The sequence below is a fragment of the Caretta caretta genome, chromosome 10, assembly GCF_965140235.1.
Source record: "Caretta caretta isolate rCarCar2 chromosome 10, rCarCar1.hap1, whole genome shotgun sequence".
Taxonomy (NCBI): Eukaryota; Metazoa; Chordata; order Testudines; family Cheloniidae; genus Caretta; species Caretta caretta.
Window position 1 is genome coordinate 30,704,102 of NC_134215.1, and position 22,946 is coordinate 30,727,047.

At 55.9% G+C, this 22,946-nt stretch overlaps 1 protein-coding gene across 5 annotated transcripts in view; it reads left to right on the forward strand.

Moving 5' to 3' along the window:
* The window catches only part of SEPTIN12 (septin 12), an 83,564-nt gene that overhangs the window by 56,356 nt on the left and 4,262 nt on the right, over nt 1-22,946 (forward strand). For all 5 annotated transcript variants that reach the window (XM_075132808.1, XM_048866438.2, XM_048866441.2 and 2 more), the window contains 7 exons: nt 4,113-4,307; nt 19,018-19,146; nt 20,004-20,085; nt 20,628-20,765; nt 21,350-21,467; nt 22,133-22,228; nt 22,471-22,567. In XM_075132808.1, coding sequence (XP_074988909.1) covers nt 4,113-4,307; nt 19,018-19,146; nt 20,004-20,085; nt 20,628-20,765; nt 21,350-21,467; nt 22,133-22,228; nt 22,471-22,567 — 855 coding nt within the window. The remainder of the gene's footprint in view (nt 1-4,112; nt 4,308-19,017; nt 19,147-20,003; nt 20,086-20,627; nt 20,766-21,349; nt 21,468-22,132; nt 22,229-22,470; nt 22,568-22,946) is intronic.

The window sequence follows — 22,946 nt, forward strand, 5'->3', positions numbered from 1 at the left end:
TGTCTGGCCAGCATTTGTACTGTGCGGCTTGACTTGTGGTAGGCACCCAGAATGTAGGCTGAGATTCAAAGGTCTTAATTCTCTGGCAGGTGAGTGTTCCCAGCACAAAGTGCCATCCATGATGCTGGGTTAAGTGCTCTTGTTGGCACAGGGCCTGACTGGCCCAGAGTTGAGGCCCATCAATGAGATGGTGGGGGGAAGCGTGCACTGCTTTTGCCCACGCTATGTCTTTTCTGAAGGTTATAGACAGGTTCAGAGCTGTTAATTTAGTCTGTTCCATGGAGCTCCCAGTGCTCCATGCCAACTTCTTAGAAGTTTGGTGACTCCTGTGCATATGTTTCCCTTCCCCACATTCCAGCCATCTGGTTTCAGTATGACTCTGAAATCCAGTGCAAAGAGCTTTTCACGCAGCATTTGCATCTGAGCCTGAACCGAGCTGTTTAAAAAATCCTGACCCTGCCTCAGTGTGAAATCTCTCCTGACTCCTGCACTAGAGCGCCTGGGCTAAATTTGCAAGCTTCTCGGCGCGCCCCAAGCCCCTAGCCAGATCTTGCGAGCTTGTCACTACTCAAGAAGCATGTGTTGATGAACTCTGAGCCATTGTTCCAGCCTTGGCTGTGTCTGAGAGGTTGCCAGGGCAGCTGGAAAGAGGCGCTTCTCTCTCCACATCCCCTCTTTCTCCCAGTGTGTACAACCCATCATCTGGGAGGGAGCCAGATCCCACGCTACATCTGGATAACAGTGCAAAGGCTCAGGAGTAAAACTGCAAACGCCGCTCGGTCAGCCCCATCCCTTTCCCCCTCTGCTGCAGCAAACAGCAAAAGCTGTGCAAAGTAACTGGGGCCACTGCTGTCCTGTGTCATGATCCCTTTGCTGCATGGTCAGTGATCATGCCACATTTGTGCGATGGCTGCTACTCTCTCACACTATTCTGTATCTGACCCATGCATCATTGTAGATAGAAGGGAGTGAGAAGCACAAGCTGCATCTAAGGGCCACCAAGAAGATAGTCCAAAACAGGAGGCACAGGGCCCCAGGGGGCAGGAGAGCACCCAGGTATTATGTGTCCCAGTGATTATCCTTGAGACCCTCCTAGTGGCTCTGGGTGTGAGTGTCAGTCATCTGTGCTGTGCACCAACAAGGAAATATCCTGCCAAAGCGATCTGGTTATTGGTCAGGCAGAGGCTGGCCCAGAAGGCATTCAGCAGTCTTGCCTCATGCCTGTCTCTAGTGACTTGTAAAAATCTCAGGTCCAGAGCTGGAGACTTGAGTGCTCAGGCATCCTGTCCCCAGGGTACCTTGTGACCTCACCTGCCACCTACAGGAAGAGGCTGCAGCACGAGGGTTTCTTGGCGTATGGGCGGGATCTGGGTCCTGTTGTGCTCTCTCTCTCTGCCAGGCAGTGTTTGTAGAATAAAATGTTCACTTGCTATGGCCTGGCATCCTGGGTATAAATTAAAGCTGGGGGGTGTCTTCTAATTCAGCAAAAGCAGGGACTGTCTCTTTTAGTGTGCGAAGTGGGGAGGGGAAGAATGGGCCCAGGGTTAGGGTGCTAGCCCAGCAGTTGGCAGACGGGATTCAATTTTGTGTTCTGCCACAGGCTCCCTGTGTGACCTCGGTCAAGTCCCTTGGCCTCTCTGTGAAAGTTTCCCCGTCTGTCGAATGGGGATAATAGCAGTGCCCTATTACCTACACAGGGTAATACATTAACGATTGTGTGGGGCTCAGATACTATGGTGAGGGGGGCATATTAGTGCCTTTGGTAGTCAGACACAGCACCAAGCAAAATGTGAGTGTATTGGAGGCTTCTCAGTACTACTGTAATACGAGTAATATAAGCTCCTCCTCAATCCAATGGTGACAGGTTGTAAAGGTTAATTTGCTTTGCTAGGCACATTCCTGTGTGCCATTGATGGGAAACCTTTATTGGTCCTGCCACCAACCGTCACCGCCCTTCTGCTGGTCACAGAGCCATAGGGGTCTGAGATTGAGCCAGGGTGGGGGAAGTGTGCTCTCTAGTCCGTCGTCTGGCACCAGAGGAACTAGATGCTGCCTATGTTTCTGCTTGGACTTGACGGAAGTGTCTGGGATATTCGCTCTCCCGCTTTGTGTGCTTCACCATGGCACTTCCATGGGACTCTCCATTATCCTTCATGTGGCTGGAATCCTCAATCTGCGAACCCAGCTGTGGTTGTGTGGCCAGCTGGCCGTGTGCCCTGGCAGGGCGAACTCATTCAGACCCTGACCTCCTTGTGTTTGTACAGCACCAAGCGCAGCAGGGGTCCAAGCTTGGTTGGCAGCCCCTACATGCTACCATAAGGCATGTAATAAATGAGTCAGGTTGTGCTTGCTACCTGCTAGCAATGGCCATGCCCCGGTGAGAATACCAGTCTCCCATGTTGATGTCGGGGCAATCTGTGCTGGGATCCTCAGCCCCCTTCCACCCGTTAACCCAGTCTGCTTCCCGCGCAGTAGCCAGTCGGGTTCTACTGCTGATACCCTGTTATCGCCGAGTTGCAAAGTGGGTTCCTGTGGCTTTTGCACCCCCTGGAGAAACTGCTGCTGCACACAGGGGGCTGGGCTGCTTGCACGTACTGTGGAGGCCTGTCAGGGTAATCGCACCAAATCCCAGCCCTGCCCACGGGTTGGAACAATCGGGTACCATGCGCCCAGGCGCTTTGGGGTGCAGCCTGTGGTGGGACCGTTGGAACTAGACTGAGCATAGCCCTAGTACGTCGCAGCGGGGAGGATGGTCGAGGTGCTGCGCACAACAGAAAGGGTTTACGGCAGCGCGTATTTTGGGCCCCTTTGTGGGGGTGGTGACAGAAACAGAGCCTCGTGATTTAAGGCAGTTCTCACTCCAAGCCTCAGCCCCCAACCTCTAGATTTACCTGCTAACCCCCTGCTGTTAGCTCCAGATATGTAAATACATGCTGGCCTCCAGAGACTGTCTCCAACCAGCCAGGCCCTGCAGAAAGCGTAAACGGGACTGGGGGAGTTTCACTTCCTCAGCCATTTTTGCAAAATGAATGTTTTCAGACTCCTGAGCTGCAAGCTGGAGCAAGGCCTGACCTGGGGCAGTCTCTGAGCCTCTGCACTTACAGGGCGCTTTGTGATGCCCTGTTGGTTCTAGCGTGCCAGTGGCAGGGCACGGTGTGTGGAACGGGGAGGATCCTGCCAGACACTGTTGCCCTTCCTGTTTCTCTGGCTGGGGCTGAGCTCAGGTGGATTCCGAGCAGGCGAGAGACTGACAGAGCAAACACACAGGCTGCAGTCAGACCTGTGCTCCCTTCAGGGTGGGTATCTCCTGGAAGCCTTCTGCAGTTTTGGCCTTCTCTTCAGAGGCCTCTTTGCTGTCCTCTAGAATCCCAGATGGTGCAGCACAGCCCCCTGCTCTGCCGTCCTCTCCTTTGCTCTTGGAAGCATGGTAGATGGGGGCCAGCTGTACAGCTCCTGGAGGACAGACTGGGAAACTAGCTGCAAAGCTGCAGAGTGGTCCAGGTCATGAGCTCATCAAGAGAGGTGCCCATGGAATTCTCTTCTCCAGCGGTGCTAGACCAGGGTGAATTTCACAACCCAGGCCAGGAGAATGGCTGTGACTTTGAGCTCCCCATACAGTCTGGAAGCCTGATGGCTTTCTTTATTTAGGGAACTGAAATGTATTTGCAGCTGAGCATCTCTAGAACAGTGGTTCTCAACCTTTCCAGACTACTGTACCCCTGAAGCCCGAGCCCAGGGCTAAAGCATGTAACTTAGCTTTGCGGGGCCCCTCATCGTGTGGGGCCCAGGGCAATTGCCCTGCATGCCACCCCCTAATGCCAGCCCTGCACTTGCAACCCCCTAAACCCATCCTATGACACTCCCCCAGGTTGAGAAACACTGATCTAGATGAGTTGAGTCCCCCGGAAGACCTGCCTAACCCCAGGGATACGTGTGCTCCTAGGTGAGAAGCACTGCTCTAGAATCCTTATTAACAAATTTATTTTTGGGCACAGGGGTTGGCTCTAATGATTTTTAGATTATTCCTAACCTCAACGCATTTGTGTGTTTTTGTTTGTATCACTTGGTGAAGCCGCCAAGTATCTAACTCAGGAATCTCCTTCCCTTACCAGGGAGTAGCCTGGAGCCAGGGTGTATCAGCATGGAGGGGCAGCCCGTCCAGCCAGTGCCCGAGGAGACGCCCCGCAATGCTAACCCGGCCAACGTGGGGCTGGAGCTCTTTGGCTACGTGGGCATCGAGGCGGTGCTGGATCAGATGAGGATCAAGACCATGAAAACAGGCTTCGAATTCAACCTCATGGTTGTAGGTGAGCGCTGGGTTTAACTCCCATGGTGGACTGCTCCCCCTCTCCCTGGGCTTTGCAGAGGGATGCTGATGGGGGCGCTGTGGTGGGGAAACCCGCACTGCTGGAGTCCCAACTGGTCCTGTCACCTGGCCAGGATCTAACACCATTGCTGTGCTCTGTGAACATGAACCATGGCTCTGTTCTCACCTTGGTCACAGCAGGCGCCTGGCGGAGGGAGGGAGGCACAGGCAGCTGACAGGCATTCCTGGCCTGTGTCACATGGTGCCATGCAGCCCCCAGCTTAGGGCAGCAGTTCTGATGATCCTGCAAAGCTGGCAAAGGGCAGAAAGGATGCCTGGGATGTGGTGTTAACACCTTCTTGGTAAATAAAGGGCCCTGTCCCAGCTCAGGTGCTTCCTCCTGGAGTGAAGGCTGCAGCTTTGCGTGTGGTGGGGCATGCATTCTTCTCTCTCTGCTGGGAGATGTGTATGTCCCTCGCGCCCGCTGTCTGTGGGGGTCATTCTCTCGAGGGTCTCCTCTCTGCTCTCTCCCTCTTTCAGCTGCTGGGATGTTGTGTGCTAGTTACCCTCTCTCTCTGCATCCATCACAGCATGACATCCTCTGTCCCTTTCCACCTAGCAGGGACGCTTCCTACTAGTTCCTACCCCAGTCCAGGACTTCAGGGTTCCCAGAGCCTTTTCTGGACTCACTAGGCTGATAAAAACACCCAGCACTGTGCCAGGCCCTGCTCAGCGGTTGTCTCATTGTCAGCTGAGCCATGTTCATGTGGTCTTATTTCAGCTTGCATCAATATTGGAAGGGGAGCAAAGGCGTAGGAGAGGAATGATCAGTTTCTTCAGAGATGCAGAGAAATTGGAGCTCAGGGGGCTGGGAGGGGAGAGGAACCTAGACACGGCCCTGGGGTCGTGGTAACCAGGTAGCAGCAGCCTTCCCAGGACAGCAAGTTGTATTTGCAACTTGTTTCCTTAATACTGAGGTGGGGTGGGGGTGCTGGGCAGGAGTGGGGGAGGGGAGAGAGGGAGGGCTTGGGTAAGGTGCCCATGGGAAGATGTCTATCTCGAGAGGAAAACCCCAATGTGAAATGCTCGCTTTCACTCAGCCTGCCCCCTGCTTCCTTAAAGCCCGGCTCGCAGACAGAGAACCGAGAGCAAACAAGCCGAGATTGCCGAGTTACTGTCCCAGCTCGGATAGTCACGAATGTGCACGTGGAGCTCCAGGGAGAGCGGCCGTTTTGCATGCACGGCGAGGCCTGTTCAGACCGGTCCGGGGAACTGCCCAGCCCGCTGGCAATGGCGCAGTGTGCAGGGAGGCCAATGAACTTAGGGCCAGTAACGTGGTGGTGTCAGAATGAAAGACGTAGCTGAAATCCTGCTGCCTAAATTCAAACCCAGCGCGAGCACTGACGGCTTGGCCTGGCTGGCTCTGGTATTTCAGGGTTTGCTCTCTGCCTATGACAGGCCATGAAAAAGGGAAGCGAGAGTGGGCAGAGTGAAAGCAAATACACAGTGTGGGGAAGATGGCAGAGGGGTGGTTTGATTGGATCTGTCCCATTTCCTGGATTATGAACTCTGGGGGGTTGTGCAACACCTAACCCAGAAGGCCCTGATCTGGCCTGGGACCTTTGGGTCTGAGTGCAGTACAAATTAATAGCTTTTGGGAGCTTCTGGCCCAGAGCTTCTGCACTACAATGATTTCAGCCTAGCTTTGACTTAACTTGCTGTAGCTCCATTGATTTCAGTGGAGACAGTGAGTCACTGTCGCTTTACTCCAGCTGAGGATCTTGCCCTCTATGAAGAGAACCCTGGGTGTGCTCTGCAGCTGGAAAAAACATGTCAAGAAAGAATCAGCCGGGGGAAGGGCTGGGATTGGTTAGATAACAAAAGTGTGTGCCCACAGCGGGGTGGGGGAGAAGGGCTGGGAACCTGAGCTACCACTGGGAACCCAAAAAACAGTTCAAAGAGTTCTCAAAGCTACGAAATTCCATGCGGATTTCTTCTCCGGGAGAGAAGGGCACTTGTATGGAATTCCTGTGGTGCCTGCATACTCGGAGAGAGACTGCCAGGGGCCAGAGGGGAAGCCAGAAGCATTCACATATCATGGGCTTAAACCAAGGTCAGCGGGCTGCACTTTCCAAGGAGGCGTCTGGATGAGCAGGCTGGGAGCCAGAACAGCTCTCTCTGAGTGGGGCGGAGGGAGTGTTACAGCTCTGCAATGGATCCTAATAACCGGGGGAGTGTGACCATCTGGCTAGAGAGATAGTGAGGCTGGAAATGAGAAGGAAGGGCTGTGAACAGAGCAAGCAATGGGACAGTCATATCCCAGGATGGGCCCTGGGACACTGCATCAAGGATGGCTGTAGAAAGTCCAGCTACGGGCTAACTGCAGCCGACACTGCTTGTCTTTAATCCAAAGCTGAGGTCTATAGAGAGAACTGGTCTGAGCGGGCATTGCTTCCTCAACCCACCTAGACGCACTGTATGCTAATCGGGAGTCTGGGCAGGCCACGCCTCTGGAGTAAAGATGAGGTGACTGCAACATGCTGTCATGGGAATGAGGCGCAGCCCACACGCTCCCTGCAAGGTGTCAGTTTGCCCCTCAGCTGGCCGAAGGTTGACTCTGACTTTAGGTGGAAGGACTAAAAGGCTTCCTCCTGCCAGGCGCTGAGCATCCTTCCTTCCCCTACCATCAGCGAGAGCATCCGGCACATGGCTGTGGTAATGTCGGGCCCAGACGATAGACTATTAATAATATCTGTATTGTGCTACCACTCCGAGGGCCCAGATTGGCCCTGTTGTGCTTGGCGCTAGATTTGAGGACTTGGGATAGGGACACTCTGGCTTTTCTCTGCATGATCTGTAACAGGGAGAGGCAGAGTAGAAACAGGTCAGCCCTACGTGCCAAAATCACAAGTCAGGCCTCGAAAATCATGAGATTTCAAAATAATACATTTAGGGAGGGTATTTGCCGTCTGGCTTTTGAGTCTTTAGGGGTCACTTTTGCAAGCTTTTCTCTGCCGCTCTGAGGTCTAGGAACTTAGTGTTTAATGACAGCTGGGGTTCCCATGTGATCCCATGGCTCCAGGAGCTGGAGCTTTAAGAAAAATGAGACTTGTGATAAAATCATGTGTGTTGGCAACACAGGGCCATGGCTATTGATTTTTGAGACCTGGGAGGAGGCAGAGGCAGTGACCGTAATCCACAGATGTGTGTACTCAGCACCCGAGTGAGACCAGTCAAGGGCCTGATCATTAGGATTCAACAGAGCTGGTTTTGGATGAATGTGGGGAAATGCGGGGTGAAATCCAACTAGCTAAAGCAGCAGAATGGGGAGGACGGAGATGAGGCCAGAGAATTGTGTTCAGATACATTCTGTCAGTTCGTGGTATGGAACTGCTTTAAGCTTCTAGAGTTCGGCACATGGAACAGTTGTTTGACAGCTTGTGAAATCTGTATTTAAAGGGGAAAGAACATTAACATGACCATACTTTAAAAACTAAACCTCTTCACTCTGTTACTATTAACACCTTAGATGATTCTAAGGGCAGCAATTGACAAACCCCTATTTATTCTTCATGTAGTTTCCTTCTTGCATTCTACTCACCTCTGGCAATTGAACGAATCCCTTTCACTCTCAGGCAGTGGGGAATGCAACGGGATGCTGCAGTATCTCTATAAGGCATGTTTAAATCCACCCCTAGCGTTTAATGATGAAGCAGTTCAGTTTTATATCACCTTGTGTTTACAAAACCTAAACGTTGACCTGAGTGGCCCTTAAATTAACAGGACCAGATCCCCAGCCGGTGTAAATCAGCAGAGCTCCGTTGACTTTAGTGAAGCCACATTAGCTTAAATCATCTGCTTAGCTGGCCTGAAATATCTATTTTCTTTGGAGTTAGAGTTTTGAAAATCTGTTCTTTTAATTTAAAACAACCTCTATTGGTGGGCTACAGTTAGTCAAATTCATCTAACTTTAAATTTACCATCAGTCCTCTTGGTTCTTTCATCTCTGCACCATATTTCACTGATTGTTTTCCTCCAATGGCACAGTTTTGGACGAGCTCCAGCCTCCAGATCCAAACTTCCCCAAAGCTCTGAGGCATTTGGATCTGGAGTCTTGCTTTGCCCACTTTGCTGCCAACCCTTTGCAGTGCTTCATTTCCATTCCCACCCCCAACATACTTAGAATCTTTTCTCTTTGGCCCCGGCTTGGCACTGTACCTCACCAAATCTTTATGGAGCTTTTTCTAAAGCCTTGGGTATGTGCTCTGTCCAGCAATAAATACTCCCAGATCAAGAGAAACAAGCCAACATGGAGATGTCAGAAAGTAATCCAGGGGAAGAAAGATGGCTCTGTGGAGCATAAACTATCAGCTAGAGAGGAGGACGGGGAAGATTACGGGATAATGGTTTTAAAAGAGCTAAGCAATGATAAGAAAAGCAAAGAGAACCAAACCCAAGGGAGTCAGATAAATCACTAAGGATTCCTCCACGCACTGGAGGAGCCAAGAGGCAGGTGAAGGAGACAGTGATAGCTTCAGGAGAATTTAACAGGCAATTTACTTTTTAGCAAAAGAGCTGGGCCCTTACGCGGTGACCTCTGCCGGGCAGAGGAGAGGCTGCCGGGCTGGGCCAGAAGAGTGAGAGAGAGACCTGCTGCCATAGGATCTCTGCATCCCAGTCACTGGAGGGGATAATATTGCTGGGCTTCATCTGATACTCTGGAGGGGGCGGGGAAGGGGGCCCACCGAGCCCACCTCGGCATCAAATCCCATGCATCCCACAGACCCCCCTCTGCAGGCCTGGGCCATGTTCCCCTCAGCGGGGAGGGGAGGGCGGAAGCAGATGCAGAGGGCAGATCCCGAAGGAGCTGGAGAGTGAAATCGGAGCAGTGAATGGAAAGGGGGTGGGGCTCCTTGCCAGAGGAGAGGCAGGTTTGCACTCTCCCCCACATCAAACAGCCCCCGCTCTTAGCTCCCCGCCCCCGGTCTGAGGGGCCCCAGGGCTATTGGAGGTGCCAGAAGAGGGAGCAATCTGCCCTCTCTCCCAGCAAGAGAGCCACCCCCGCCTCTAACCACGAGGGCTCTGTGGCCCGCAGCTGAATGGCGAGCCAGTGTGCATCTGCTAGCATGCCCTGGCTTGCCCAGGAGGGCAGCAGCATCAGGGCCCAGCAGGGCATATAGAGGGACCCAGGAGGCCAGGCCAAGCCAGCCAATTGCAAATGGGAACATTCAAGCTAAGGACTTCCAGCTGTGTGCCGGGGCTCTGCACATCTGCTTCTCATCAGCCCAGGGAATTTTTCATATGGACAAATTTGACATTTTGATTTAAAAGGGAGAGGGAGGGAGATTGGAGCTGCCTGGGACAGGGAGAGGAAACCCCCTCCTGCCAGATAAACCCTACCACGAGAGAGCATGTGCTGAACTAGCAGGCGGCCGGGGGGCGAGGGGGAAGATCTCTATCACCAGGCCCCATGGCTGTCCCATGACCATAGAGCTACTGCATAGCAAGGCTGACTCCATGCCTGCTTCTCCTTGCTCAGTTGCCTGTGACTGCTGCCTCCCCCTCTCAAAGGAAGGGGCATTTTCAAGTGAACTGCAGCTGGCCAGCTTCCAGCCCTGAGTATCTGCAGCCCCCCCCCCCAAACCTACTCTAATAAAACAAGCACCTCCAAGTTCCTGGGCACTGCAGAGTGCTGGACTCTTTAATTAAAACACTTTTGATGATGCTCAGAGCCGGAGAGCATGGGTGGGTTCCCTCTCTGCCTCTTTGCATCTGACTGGGGGCCTCCTGTCAGCCCCAAGCTTTCTGGGATGCTCCCAAAGGGCTGTTCCACTCTTTCCTCCTCATTGTATCTGTTTTTTGTTGGTTGTTTCTAACTCCTTCCTCTGAAACATCAGAGATGGCTACAGGTGGTGTGGTGAGTTTGGCAGTCAGATTGGCAGTGACCTTGGGGGATTTTTGCCTTCCCCTGCAAAAGACAGGAGACAGGTTACTTGCCAGGAGTATCTGGGTCTAGCTCACTCAATCAATTCCCTGCCATTGCCTCAGGGGCCTCAGGCACTGCGCCTCAGTCCCTCTTGTTCTCTGCCTGTGACACACCGTCGTTTAGCCTCCCGAGGGTCAGAGTGCCTTGGCCTGATTCCAGTAGTTGCGTTTTGCGGGTGGGTGCTGGAGGTTGGTGGTGGCCTGTGGTAGCCAGGAGGTCAAGCAAGGTGATCTGGTGGCCCCTTCTGGCCTTTGGCTCTGTGGCTACACTGGTTTCGTTAAAGTGGTGTCACCTGCCTGTGTGGGTGCAGTTATTGGATAAAGGTGCTTACACCAGTGTGGCTGTTCCCCACCAGGGAGGGAATAAGCTCTACAGGTATAAGGCTCCTCTTCTCACTGCATGCACACCAGTGGCTGTTCTGGCATAAAATCAACAGCTGTGTGGGGAGCAGGCTCCAGGCCCTGCCCCTCTCAGTGGCTTGCCTCTCCACCTGGAAGAGCTCTGCCATCCCTCTCCCGTCTCTGACTCCCTCTCTCCACAGAAGCCAGGGGAGAGCCCTATATCGCAGCTACCCCTCCTGCCTGCCAATCCGCCCTCCCCATGTCAGGGCCACACTAGCCTTCTCCCTGCCCAGCTCTGCTGCTGCTGCCCTTTCCTTGCTGGGAGGCTCAGCACAGCGGGGGAAGCTGAGGCCCATGTGCTCTGGTGCTGCCAGCGCGCACCAAAGCAATTTCACTGCAGGCCCCGCCGCAGCAGCAGGGCGACCGGTGCTGCTGCTTGTCTGCCACGCTGCTGGGAGGGGCCCGGGCGCAGTCAGACTGCTGGGGAATAACTCCCAATAACGCCCATTGACTGTCCCTGGTGCTTGCTGCAGGGCTGTAATGCCTCCGAGGCTGGACTTAGGCGGGGTTATTCCTCTCGCCCCTCCCTCACGTGACACCCGTCTGCATTCGCTTTCTCCCAGAGCCGGGTTTAGCGTGGCACCTCGGCCCATGCCTGGCTAGCTCAGGCAGGGAGCTGAGGAGCCTTGACAGATGAGCACATGCTCTTTCAGCCGTGGAGTAGGCATTAGTGACTCGGGTGCCAGTGATAGGCACATTGCTAGCAGGGCCCTCTTTGGTGGGCAGGCGCTGCCTTTGCCAGTGGCATTGCACCCGGGCGCAGTATGGCCACACACTTCAGTCTTCGGTGCCGTCGTCTGCTGCTCGTCTGCAGGGGCCGCGCCTGCTGGCGACCCCCAGAGGGAGCGAGTGGAGAGGCCAGCCGCCCACTGAGAGGAAGCTGGGGGTGGGAGAAGAAAGGCTGCTTTGTTCTGGATCTGGGAATCCTGCATCGGGCTGACCAGTGCACTGCCTCCTGCAGAGGGAAGGGGACACCCATCTCGGTCTCAGAGCTGGAGGCTGAAATTCCCCGTGGCTTGTGGTGATGTAAAACTGGCCCCCGCCCCCAGCTTTGTGAGCTTTGATCCCCACCCTCAAGCGGCACCGACCCCCCCCCCAGTGGTGCTGCCACGACCTCACTGCGGGCAGAGGTCAAGAGGTGACCTGCCCGGAGGAAGGTGATCTCCTCCTAGCACAGATCTGGGGCTGGGAAGCGGAGCTCAAAGCATTCTCGAGCCAGAAGTGCCTCAGAATACCAGCGTGGACACGGGGGTTTCATTGCAAACTTGCCCTGTTTGCACTCGGCGGTGGAGCCACTTTAGTGCTGAGAGACCTTGGATCGCTGTCGAACCCAGCCATGTAGCACCTTACAAAATGGGGCGGCTATTTCACCCTCCTCCAAAACTGCCCCACTTTTGTGGCTGGGTGGGGAGTTCAATGTCCTCACGGAGTCTGAGTTCCTTGCCTAGGTAGATGACCCAGCACTGTATATCCGTCTTCAAGATCTCGCCATTTCCCTGCATGGCTCAACTGGCTTTGAGTTATTCACATGGAAATGAAGTGTTCCCACAGTGTTCCCAATCTGAACTGCTGCTGTGAGCGCCACAGATCAGGCACAGCCAGTTCAGGGGACTGGCCAGCTGCATGGCCAGAGGTGGTGTCTTTGCAAAAAAAACTCCATGTCAGTGCAAATCAGGACCCTCAAATCTCCAGAACTCCCCTGTGTTAAGGCTGCTCCTGCAATGTTGGCCAAGCCTGGTTGTGCATCCCACTTGATTTACTTGCTGATGGCCCATAGGGGGCACTGTGTGGCAGATAGGAGCAAACCGAACCTGTGGACCTTTCCCCTTGCATTGTGCTGCAGTAGCTTTATCCCAGTGGAGTGTGTGGCATGCCTAGGGTCCAGCCCAGACCCCATCAGGAGTGTTAATACTGCCTTCCCCTCCAGTTCCTCTCGAGGAGAGCATTTCCTTTGCTCTCAGAAGCAGCGCTTGCTGGCAGGAGACTCACAAGTCCACGTAATGCTGGCTTGAGCCTGCTTGGGATGGAGGCAGGCTCATGCAATAGCTTAGGCAGGAGAGGGGAGGGCCTGGAGGTCTGATCCTCAGGGTGAAATAGCTAAACTCCCTGCAGGCCTGGGTTAGGTAGCAGCAGAGGGACCAGAGTGCATCTGCATTAGCAACAGGAGCTGCTGCAAACTGAATGGTGGCTGGCCCTGGCGTAAGTGTCCCCAGGGCTGCCCGAGCTCTCCAGGGAGCTTTGCCCTGCATTTGTGCTGCACTGCTCCGTTGCAGTTGCCCTCTCTCTAGGTACTGTCCCAGAGCTCCCAGCCCAGCCCCCTGAAGGGATAGCTCGAAGGTGATTTGGCAGAGCTTCGGGGGGGGGGGGGGGGGAGCATAGGGAGCTGTGGGAGAAGAGGCCAAGCGCCTCAGAACACACTTTGGCGAAACAGCCCCCACCTGGGCTCCCCGGGGCTACGTAGAACAGTCAGTGGCAGCTGCCAACCTTGCCCCTTGTGCAGCACAATAGTCGAGTAAGCTGGCCCCGTCCGTGGTGACCTGAGGAGTATTTGCGCCATGGGGGCTATTGCACTAATGCTTCCTGCCCACGCTCCGGGGGTCCTCGGCACTGCTGAAGGCCTGGGATTTAGCCTGGTTTGAAGCACATCTAACCGAGCCCGTGCTGTGCCTGACCAGCACCTTGGGAGAGCACGTGTGTACGGACACTAGGTGTGTTACCGGCATGGGGAGGAAGGGTTACCACTTCAGCTATCTGCAGCCCACTATCAGCACAGCTCAGCATGGGATGGGTGTGGTTTGGGCAGAGGGGAGGGTGCCACTGTTTCACGCCGGCTACTAGGCTTTGTCTTTTGGCTACTAGCTGTCAACTAATCGAGTCAAGCCCTGGTCAGCTTGATATGGTACCAGCCTGACCCTGGCTTGGAGACCAATCAGCAGCGCACTCTGCACAGGACAGATTTCAGAGTAGCAACCGTGTTAGTCTGTATTCACAAAAAGAAAAGGAGTACTTGTGGCACCTTAGAGACTAACCAATTTATTTGAGCATAAGCTTTCGTGAGCTACAGCTCACTTCATTGGATGCATTCAGTGGAAAATACAGTGGGGAGATTTATATACATAGAGAACATGAAACAATGGGTGTTACCATACACACTGTAACAAAAGTGATCACTTAAGGTGAGCTATTACCAGCAGGAGAGCGGGGGGGGGGGGGGGGGGGAGGAACACCTTTTGTAGTGATAATCAAGGTGGGCCATTTCCAGCAGTTGACAAGAACATCTGAGGAACAGCGGGGTGGTGGTGGGGGAATAAAAAAGGGGAAATAGTTTTACTTTGTGTAATGACCCATCCACTCCCAGTCTCTATTCAAGCCTAAGTTAATTTTATCCAGTTTGCAAATTAATTCCAATTCATCAGTCTCTCGTTGGAGTCCGTTTTGGAAGTTTTTTGTTGAAGAATTGCAACTTTTAGGTCTGTAATCGAGTGACCAAAGAGATTGAAGTATTCTCCAACTGGTTTTTGAATGTTATAATTCTTGATGTCTGATTTGTGTCCATTTATTCTTTTACGTAGAGACTGTCCAGTTTGCAGGTGAACGAGCCTCTGATAGTGTGGCTGATGTGATTAGGCCCTATGATGGTGTCCCCTGAATAGATATGTGGACACAGTTGGCTCGTTCACCTGCACATCTACCAATGTGATATATGCCATCATGTGCTAGCAATGCCCCTCTGCCATGTACATTGGTCAAACTGGACAGTCTCTACGTAAAAGAATAAATGGACACAAATCAGACATCAAGAATTATAACATTCAAAAACCAGTCGGAGAACACTTCAATCTCTCTGGTCACTCAATTACAGACCTAAAAGTTGCAATTCTTCAACAGAAAAACTTCAAAAACAGACTCCAACGAGAGACTGCTGAATTGGAATTAATTTGCAAACTGGATACAATTAACTTAGGCTTGAATAGAGACTGGGAGTGGATGGGTCATTACACAAAGTAAAACTATTTCCCCTTGTTTATTCCCCCCCACCAGCCCGCTGTTCCTCAGATGTTCTTGTCAACTGCTGGAAATGGCCCACCTTGATTATCACTACAAAAGGAGTCCCCCCGTACCCCACACTCTCCTGCTGGTAATAGCTCACCTTAAGTGATCGCTTTTGTTACAGTGTGTATGGTAACACTCATTGTTTCATGTTCTCTATGTATATAAATCTCCCCACTGTATTTTTCACTGAATGCATCCAATGAAGTGAGCTGTAGCTCACAAAAGCTTATGCTCAAATAAATTTGTTAGTCTCTAAGGTGTCACAAGTACTCCTTTTCTTTTTGTACAGGACAGAGTGACTCAAGACTGGACTAGTGGGGGGAGTTGCAGGTCTCTGTTCCTTGGCCGAGCTGGGAGAATCGCAGAGCTGGGATGGCAGGGGGCTGCTGGACAAGATGGAGGTGCATTGGCCAAGCTGGGGGAGTCGCAGGGCTGGGCTAGCAGGTGGGACTGCAGATCAGGCTTGAGGGGCTTTGGCAGAGGCATGTGGAGGAAGCTTGTTCACTCCACGCAGAGCCCTTGTCTCAGACACCACCATCCGGATCCATTAGCAGCTTCCTTGCCGGCAGGGCTGTCTCAGCTGGAGCCAGTGTGTCTTGACAAGGGAAGGTAAATCATGCTGAGGAACTTCTGCGCTCCCCAGCTCCGTGCAGCAGGCTGGGGATTGCGTTCAGCAGGTGTGAGGCTGCTTTCCTCGCTGAAGGGAGCTGTGCAGGGCAAAGCCGTCTCATGCCAGGAAGGTCTAGAAAGGCAGGAAAATCTAGAAAGGCAACGTTCCTGCTGTCCTGGCAGGGGCCTGGGAGTGTCAGGGAGCCAGGGGCTTATTATGGGCCTGGGGGAGACAGGAGCTTGGCCTGGGCAATCACGATGGGCCCATCTGGCCTGGGAGTCTGCGACTCGTCCCCCATGCCCTGGTTTCCTTTGACAAAGCAGGGGTGGAAGTGACCCTGGTCAGTCGGGCTGTGTCAAGTCCTGGGCCAGCGCGCAATAGCCCTGCAGGGCCTGCATTTTAAGGGCTGGCGTCCCACACCCCTCCAGAGCTCGAAATGGAGACCAGTCAGAGAGGCGGGTGCTCTAGTTAGCTACCACTGTGTAGCACGTGTGTCCGGGCCTGGGGGGCCCATCACATCACAGCTCTCTGAGCGCCGTTCGGCCTCCCACCCGCATTGTGCTGCCTGGAGCTAGAACAAACGCTCTGCCCTGGCTGAGAGCAGCTTTAAATCCACCCACTCAGCTGAGTGCAAACACCCGCCCTGCGTGCACACCCATCCTCTCCTCCATCTGCAGACCCCACCTGTACACCCTCCCCCCATTCCTCCCTGTCCAAACGCCCGCCCTGAGTGCACATCCACCCCTCCTCCATCTGCCACCCTGTACACACCCCCGTCCCTTCGTCCCTGTGCAAACGCCCGCACTGCGTGCACACCCATCCTCTCCTCCATCTGCAGATCCCACCTGTACACCCTCCCCCCATTCCTCCCTGTGCAAACGCCCGCCCTGAGTGCACACCCACCCCTCCTCCATCTGCCACCCTGTACACACCCCCGCCCCTTCGTCCCTGTGCAAACGCCCGCCCTGCGTGCACACCCACCCTCTCCTCCATCTGCAGACCCTACGTGTACACCCTCCTGCCCCTTCCTCCCTGTGCAAACACCCGCCCTGCATGCACACCCGCCCCTCCTCCATCTGCAGACCCCACCTGTACACCCTCCCGCCCCTTCCTCCCTGTGCAAACGCCCGCCTTGTGTGCACACCCGCCCTTCCTCCATCTGCAGACCCGACCTGTACACCCTCCCACCCTTCCTCCCCATGCAAACGCCCGCCCTGAGTGCACACCCACCCACTCCTCCATCTGCAGACCCCACCTGTACACCCTCTCGCCCCTTCCTCCCTGTGCAAACGCCTGCCCTGCATGCACACCCGCCCCTCCTCCATCTGCCACCCTGTACACACACACACCCTTCCTCCGTGTGCAAACACGTGTCCTGCATGTACAGCCACCCTCTGCTCCATCTGCAGACCCCACCCTGTACACCCTCTCGCCCCTTCCTCCCCGTGCAAACGCCCGCTCTGTGTGCACACCCTCCCACTCCTCCATCTGCCACCCTGTACACACCCCCACCCCTTCCTCCCTGTGCAAATAAATGCCTGCCCTGCATGCATACCCATGCCCTCTCCATCTGCAGACCCCACTGTATACGAAACCCACCCCTTCCTCCTTGTGCAAATGCCCACCCTGCATGCACACCCACCCCCTCCTCCATCTGCAGACCCCACCTGTACACAGCCCCACCCCTTCCTGTGTGCAAACTCCACCATGGGCGAATACCATCTGCTGGCCCATGCGTGCAAACCCCATCCTGTGCAAAGCCTCCCCTGTATGTGCATACATGTCCCATGCATACAAATCCCACCTTGTGTGCATGCCTGCCCCCGTGTGTGCCAGTCCCAATTCGTGCACAGCCCTCCCCTGTCTGTACAAACCCCACCCATGTGCAGGCTCATCCCTGCTCTCCTCCTTGTGTCAAGTGCCCCTAGCAAAGCACATCAGTGTTGGAATCCCCCTCCCATCTGCACACAGCTGGGGCGGTGGGGGGGGGGGCGGGGAGGAACCCCTGCAGTTGCATCCTGGGGGTGAGATGTGATGGCAGCGCAGTGTTCCCCACCATGCCCTCTGGTCGCAGTGTTTCCCCTGCGTAAGGGCTGAGCCAGCTGGGACAGGGGCCCGGCCGGGTTGGCCGCGGGTTCGGGTGGTGCCGGGGGCTAAGAGAGACCTCGTGCTGGCACGCTGATTTCCTGTGCCACTAGCATTTGTTTATGGTGAACAACCAGCCCTGGAAGAAGCAGCCCCACCGCTCATGTGGGCTTCAGTCCCTTCAGGCTAATTCCCCCTGCACCTGCAATCCAACAGCTGCCCCAGCACCGCCTCCTTCTCTGGACACATGACTGACTCCAGCCCCCTCCTTGGCCCACACCCTGGAAGGGTCACAAAGACGAGACCTGGAGCCTCTGGGGAAAGCTGTAGCCCGGGAAAGAGGGGAGTGCAGGGCTGCTCGAAGGGTCCTGCATGGGGAGGCAGTGGGGAGGTCTAGGATGGGGACTGGACACCTGCTGGGCTGTCCTAAGCCCTGGGAGGAACATACAGAGGGCCCAAGAGTCGAGAGGGCAGGTGGGTGGGTGGCCAGCCAGGGCACTGGGAACACCAGCTCCTGCCATTCTCAGGACCCCAACCACAGAAGCAGAAGAGTGGGAGGTGGATACAGTGTTCAGGGCTAGACGGACTCTTGCAATGACTCCCCTTCTGTATGCTGGTCACTTTCACTTCTCCTTCCCAGGGGTCTGGCTGCCAGCTCCTCCCTCCAGTGCAGAATCCCCAGGCCTGCTCCCTCCTGCTCTGTGTTACTGACGCTCCGGGGAAGAATGTTCTTTAAACCACCGGTGACTCCGAGAGCGGCAGGATCCGGGCACTGGGGCTGTGCCAGCCTAGCCTCCCAGTGCAGCAGGGACTGTCCGCTAGCCATCTCCCCGGGTTAGGTTTCCCGCCTGAGGTGACATAAGGGGCCAGCGGGGGTCACCGGTCACCCCATGAGAGTCTCCAGCAAGGAAGAGATCCTAGACCGCAGTGATGGTGGAAGGGGGAGTGGCACACCTGCCATCTGCATTTGCTAACACATGGGGAGTCTAAGAAGACAGCAGTAAAATCCCTAGTCCCATGCCCAGGTGGGAGTGCTGGGACATGTGGGGTATCCGGATTTTTGGATGCCTGGGGGCATGTGGGGCTGTCGAGGGAGGTGGGAGCTAGGCTAGCTTAGACACCAGGGCATCTTGGGGTGTATGGGACTATCAGGGGTTCTGCTAAGCTAATAGCTGAAGGGCTGCAGCAGAAAGCCAAGCAGGGGAAGAGAGGAGGGGAAGTGAGCAGTGGCCCGTGCTTTCCAAACCAGGACCTGGGGAGTGGATGGGGGCAGGCTGGTTGTGGTGTCCTCCCATTCGTGAGTGAACCAAGCTTGTGCCCTGCCGATCCTGCACCCCCATGTCTGGGATCCAGAGGCCCTGCCATCTCCCCTGCCTGCTGTCCATTGCTTCCTCTGCGGCTCAGCAATGCTCTGCCGGCCGTGTCCAGGAGCTCAGCAGAGAGATGGGGTGGGGAAGAAGGAGTGGCCAGTTTGGCAAGACAGGGGAGTGTGTCCTGGATCCCACATGCCCATCTGCTGCCTCTGGGCATGGTGGGAGCGCAGCTCACACGGCCCTCTCTCTCTCTCCCCATGCAGGGCAGAGCGGCCTGGGGAAGTCGACAATGGTGAACACCCTCTTCAAGTCGAAGGTGAGTCGGAAACCTACAGGCCCCGGCTATGAGGAGCACGTCCCAAAGACAGTGCAGCTGCAGTCCGTCACCCACGGTAAGGTCCCCTGCTCCTCAGCCCTCCAGGAGCCGCGGGAAGGACCCCTTCCTCTCCCACCATGTCTTTTCCTCTGGGAGCCCCCATGACATCTGTCTCTCATGCAGCCCCCCCCTCCTGCCAGATGCCCCACCCTGACCCCCTCCCCCATCCCTCTGGCAGTTCTGGCATAGCCTTGGACCCTTCCCCCATGAGTGGCAGAGTGGACTCTTTGGGCCCAGCAAGGCCTCACCCTTGCCCCATGGGCCCCAGCCCACCCTGCCATCCCCAGCCGGCTGGCACTCGCTAGTCTCTTCCCGACAATTTCAGAAGCGCCTGCTGCCCTGGGAAACATAGGCTCCTTTGTGAGTCTCCGGCTTGGCCGCTCCCTGTCCTGAGAGCGACCCCCCCCAGGGGAAGGCCTGCCTGCCCGTGGCTCCTGCCTCTCTGCTCCAGGCAGGGGAGTGAGAGCTCAGCAGGCATGGGGGCACTTCCCTGGCCATGGCAAAGCTCCCATTGACTTCACTGGGGCAGGATCTGGCCCCACAGTCCCCGTCCTCCCAGCCCGGCCTGCCAGGGTGCCCCCAGGGCCGTTGCTGCTGCCCCCTGGCCTGGTCAAGCCTAGTGGATGGGATTCGCCACACTGTGCCCCAGGTGCTAGACAGTCACCAAGATCCCTCTCCAGCCCCCACAGCTGCTAGTTCCAGGCCTGGATGGCTTTGCTGCATGTGTCCGGGAAAATGCCCTAGCGGAGTGTGCCCAGAGAGCAGTGGGAAGCCAGCGGGAGCTGGGGAGGGGCTCTGTGCAAGGGATACCCAGTGGGGGGTCAGGGGACTCCTAGAGCCACCCCGTGACCTTGCACCCTCTGCCCCCGCTAGTTATCGAAGAGAAGGGCGTGAAGATGAAGCTGACTGTGACAGACACGCCGGGGTTCGGCGACCAGATCAACAATGAAAACTGGTAGGTTCCACCCGGTTCTGGGGACCCCAAGGGCAATGTGAGCTGGGCGGGAGGGAGCCCAGCATTGCTGGCCAGGGGTGGGCCATAGAAGGAGGGGCACCAGGAAAGGCTTAGTCTGAGCAGCTGGTTGGTAATAACATGACACCCTGGCACCAAAGGGTCATACCCTGGCACTGTGGACTCTGCCTTTCAGCTGTGTGAACTAGATCCATTGAGCTCCAGGCAGTTACTATGGGGGGGTTTCAGAGGAGACCCTAAAATCCAGCTCTACTCTGCTCTGCAGGGACACCAAAGTTCTTGGGACACTTCTGTAAGAGTTAGGGATTTGGTTAAAACACCACCCCCTTCCTCCAGCCCCACCTCGCCAAAGGCTTTGTGCCACACTGTCAGATCTGAGCACCTTCTGCTGTGTGCCGGTGCTGCTCTCTGCCCCAGAGGTGGCTGCCTTTCAGTGGTGGGTGGGACAGTTCCTGTGTGTGCAGTGCACACAGTGCCTAGGGGTTGCGGGTGATCAATCTTTTGCCTCCTTTCCCATTGCCCAGCTGGGACCCCATCATCAAGTACATCAACGAGCAGTACGAGAAGTACCTGAGAGAGGAGATCCTCATCAGCCGCAAACAGAAGATCCCAGACACCAGGGTCCACAGCTGTGTGTACTTCGTGCCACCTACTGGCCACTGGTGAGCCGTGATCAGTCTCTGCCTGCTCCTGAGTGCCCAGTGCCTTGCCTGGCTAACCAAATGCCCTGCTGGGCTTACCTCTCCCTAGCGGGGGCAGCCTGAGCCCTTTGCAAGGGATTGGCTGGCTCATGGAGCTGCTAGTAGGATGAGGAAGCCGGCTTGCCTCCGGCCGGGGCAATAACCAGCTCAGCTGGCTGTGGGCCGGTGTGCAACGTGTGACTCTCTCTTTGGCCAGTTCCTAGCGAAGGAGAGTCCACGTCCTGGCTGGCCTCCTGCTGCCCATCTCAGCGGGCCCCTCTGGGTCAGCCCCACTGCTAGGGCTGTGTGGGTGAACTCACCTCGCTGCTGCTGCTGTCAGTCGCTGGAGGCCTTGGCTCTCCATTCCCATTGGCCTCTCTGCTCTGGATACCTGGTGGTGCCACTGATCTGAGGACAGTGGCTGGCCGTCTCTGCCCCAGTCCGCCAGGGTGGGGCCCATGTCTGGGGGGAGGCGGGGAAAGCAGCCTGAGCATGGAGCGTCTCCAATCTTGTTGCGCCAGCGCCCCCCTCTGGCCACGCTGAACAGCCAGGGCTTTCCCTCCCAGGCTGCGTCCCTTGGATCTGGAGTTCATGAGGCGGCTGAGTAAGATCGTCAACATGGTGCCAGTGATCGCCAAGGCGGATACCCTGACCCTGGAGGAACGGGCCGAGTTCAAGCAAAGGGTGAGGGGCCTTGTAAGGGAGAGGTGGAGCTTTTACCTCACCTGGGAGGGGGGCAGGCCAGCACAGCTGTGCACGGGAACCCCAGAGCCCTTGGGGCAAGGCTGGGCATAGGCAGCATGGCTTGAGGTGCCTCTCAGGGTGGGTTGGGGACTGAGCGACGTTAAAGGGACTGGCCAGGACCACAGCACCGAGGGCCGGCCTGGGTAAGATTGCCTCAAACAGCTGGGTGGTCTCCAATAGGGCCAGGGCAACCCAAAAACCCACGGGTCTCTTGCGGTAAGACAGAGGCGTCTGTGTGTCTCTTCTCCCCCCAGCTGAGCAGAGGCACATCAGGGACAGAGAGGAAAGCAGGAGGAGGCCGCAGCTCATGGTCACGGCATCTGACACCCGAGTAAAGGGGTTAACCTGAGTGTCCCAGCCAAATATCAGCTCCTGCAATGACACCCTGCCCACCTGAAATCCCCCCCATGCGAGTCAACTGGATACAGGGTTCTAAGCACGTAGGTAGTGTTGCTGCGTGCTGTTTAACAAGTTCCCACTCCACCCCAGAGGTGGCCACATTTCAGTGGTAGGAGAGATTATATGCTCTCATGAGGGCTTTAGGATGAACGGTAGCCAACTCCATTGCTAGCACAGAGCAATTTCACAGGCGCTGTCTCCTGCAGATCCAGAAGGACTTGAAGGCCCACGGCATCAGCGTCTATCCCCAGGAGGATTTTGATGACAACCCAGACGACAGGATATTGAATAATAAAATTCGTGTGAGTGCTGGGAGGCTGCGTGGGGGCGGGGGGGGGCGAAGAGCTGAGCTGGGCGGTGATTAGCTGTGGTGGGGTACTCTGTGTCCCTCTCTGGCTGGGACAGGCGGACGGGCAGCTGTGCTGGGCAGTGACAGCAGCGCTGAGGAGGGAGCCTGCCCCTGAGTTGCAGTGCCAGGGCCCACGGATCGGAGAGGTGGGCCTGTCCCAGTTCTACAGTGACTCTGCCCCCTCTTCCTGTCCAGGACAAAATCCCCTTCGCAGTGGTTGGAGCGGACAAGGAGCATCAGGTGAACGGGAAGAGGGTCCTGGGCCGCAAGACCAAGTGGGGGATCATTGAAGGTAACGGGTCCCTCGAACGTGGGTGGGGCACAGCTCCTAGCACTGAGATGGATCCGGTCCCCCAGCTCCCAGTGGACCCCCGCTAACACTGGCTCTGTCCCCCTGTCGTGGCTGGTCTGTGGATGGAGGGTTTGGAGGGCTCCTGAGCCTTGGGCTGGTAGATCCACTGTCCCTCGCAGATGCGACCCAGCCAGGGGCCTGGTTACACCCTGGTGAAGTTGGGTTCTCCGGCATATCGCTCCTCTTGCATCTGCACTCCCAGCCCCTGCTGTTTTCGGCAGGCTTCTGGAGCCCTGTGCCCAATGGTGCCCTTGTGTCCAAAGCCAGCTCCAGCTGTCCTCCCAGCTCCTTCCCAGGCCCACTGAATGGGCCGCCTTTC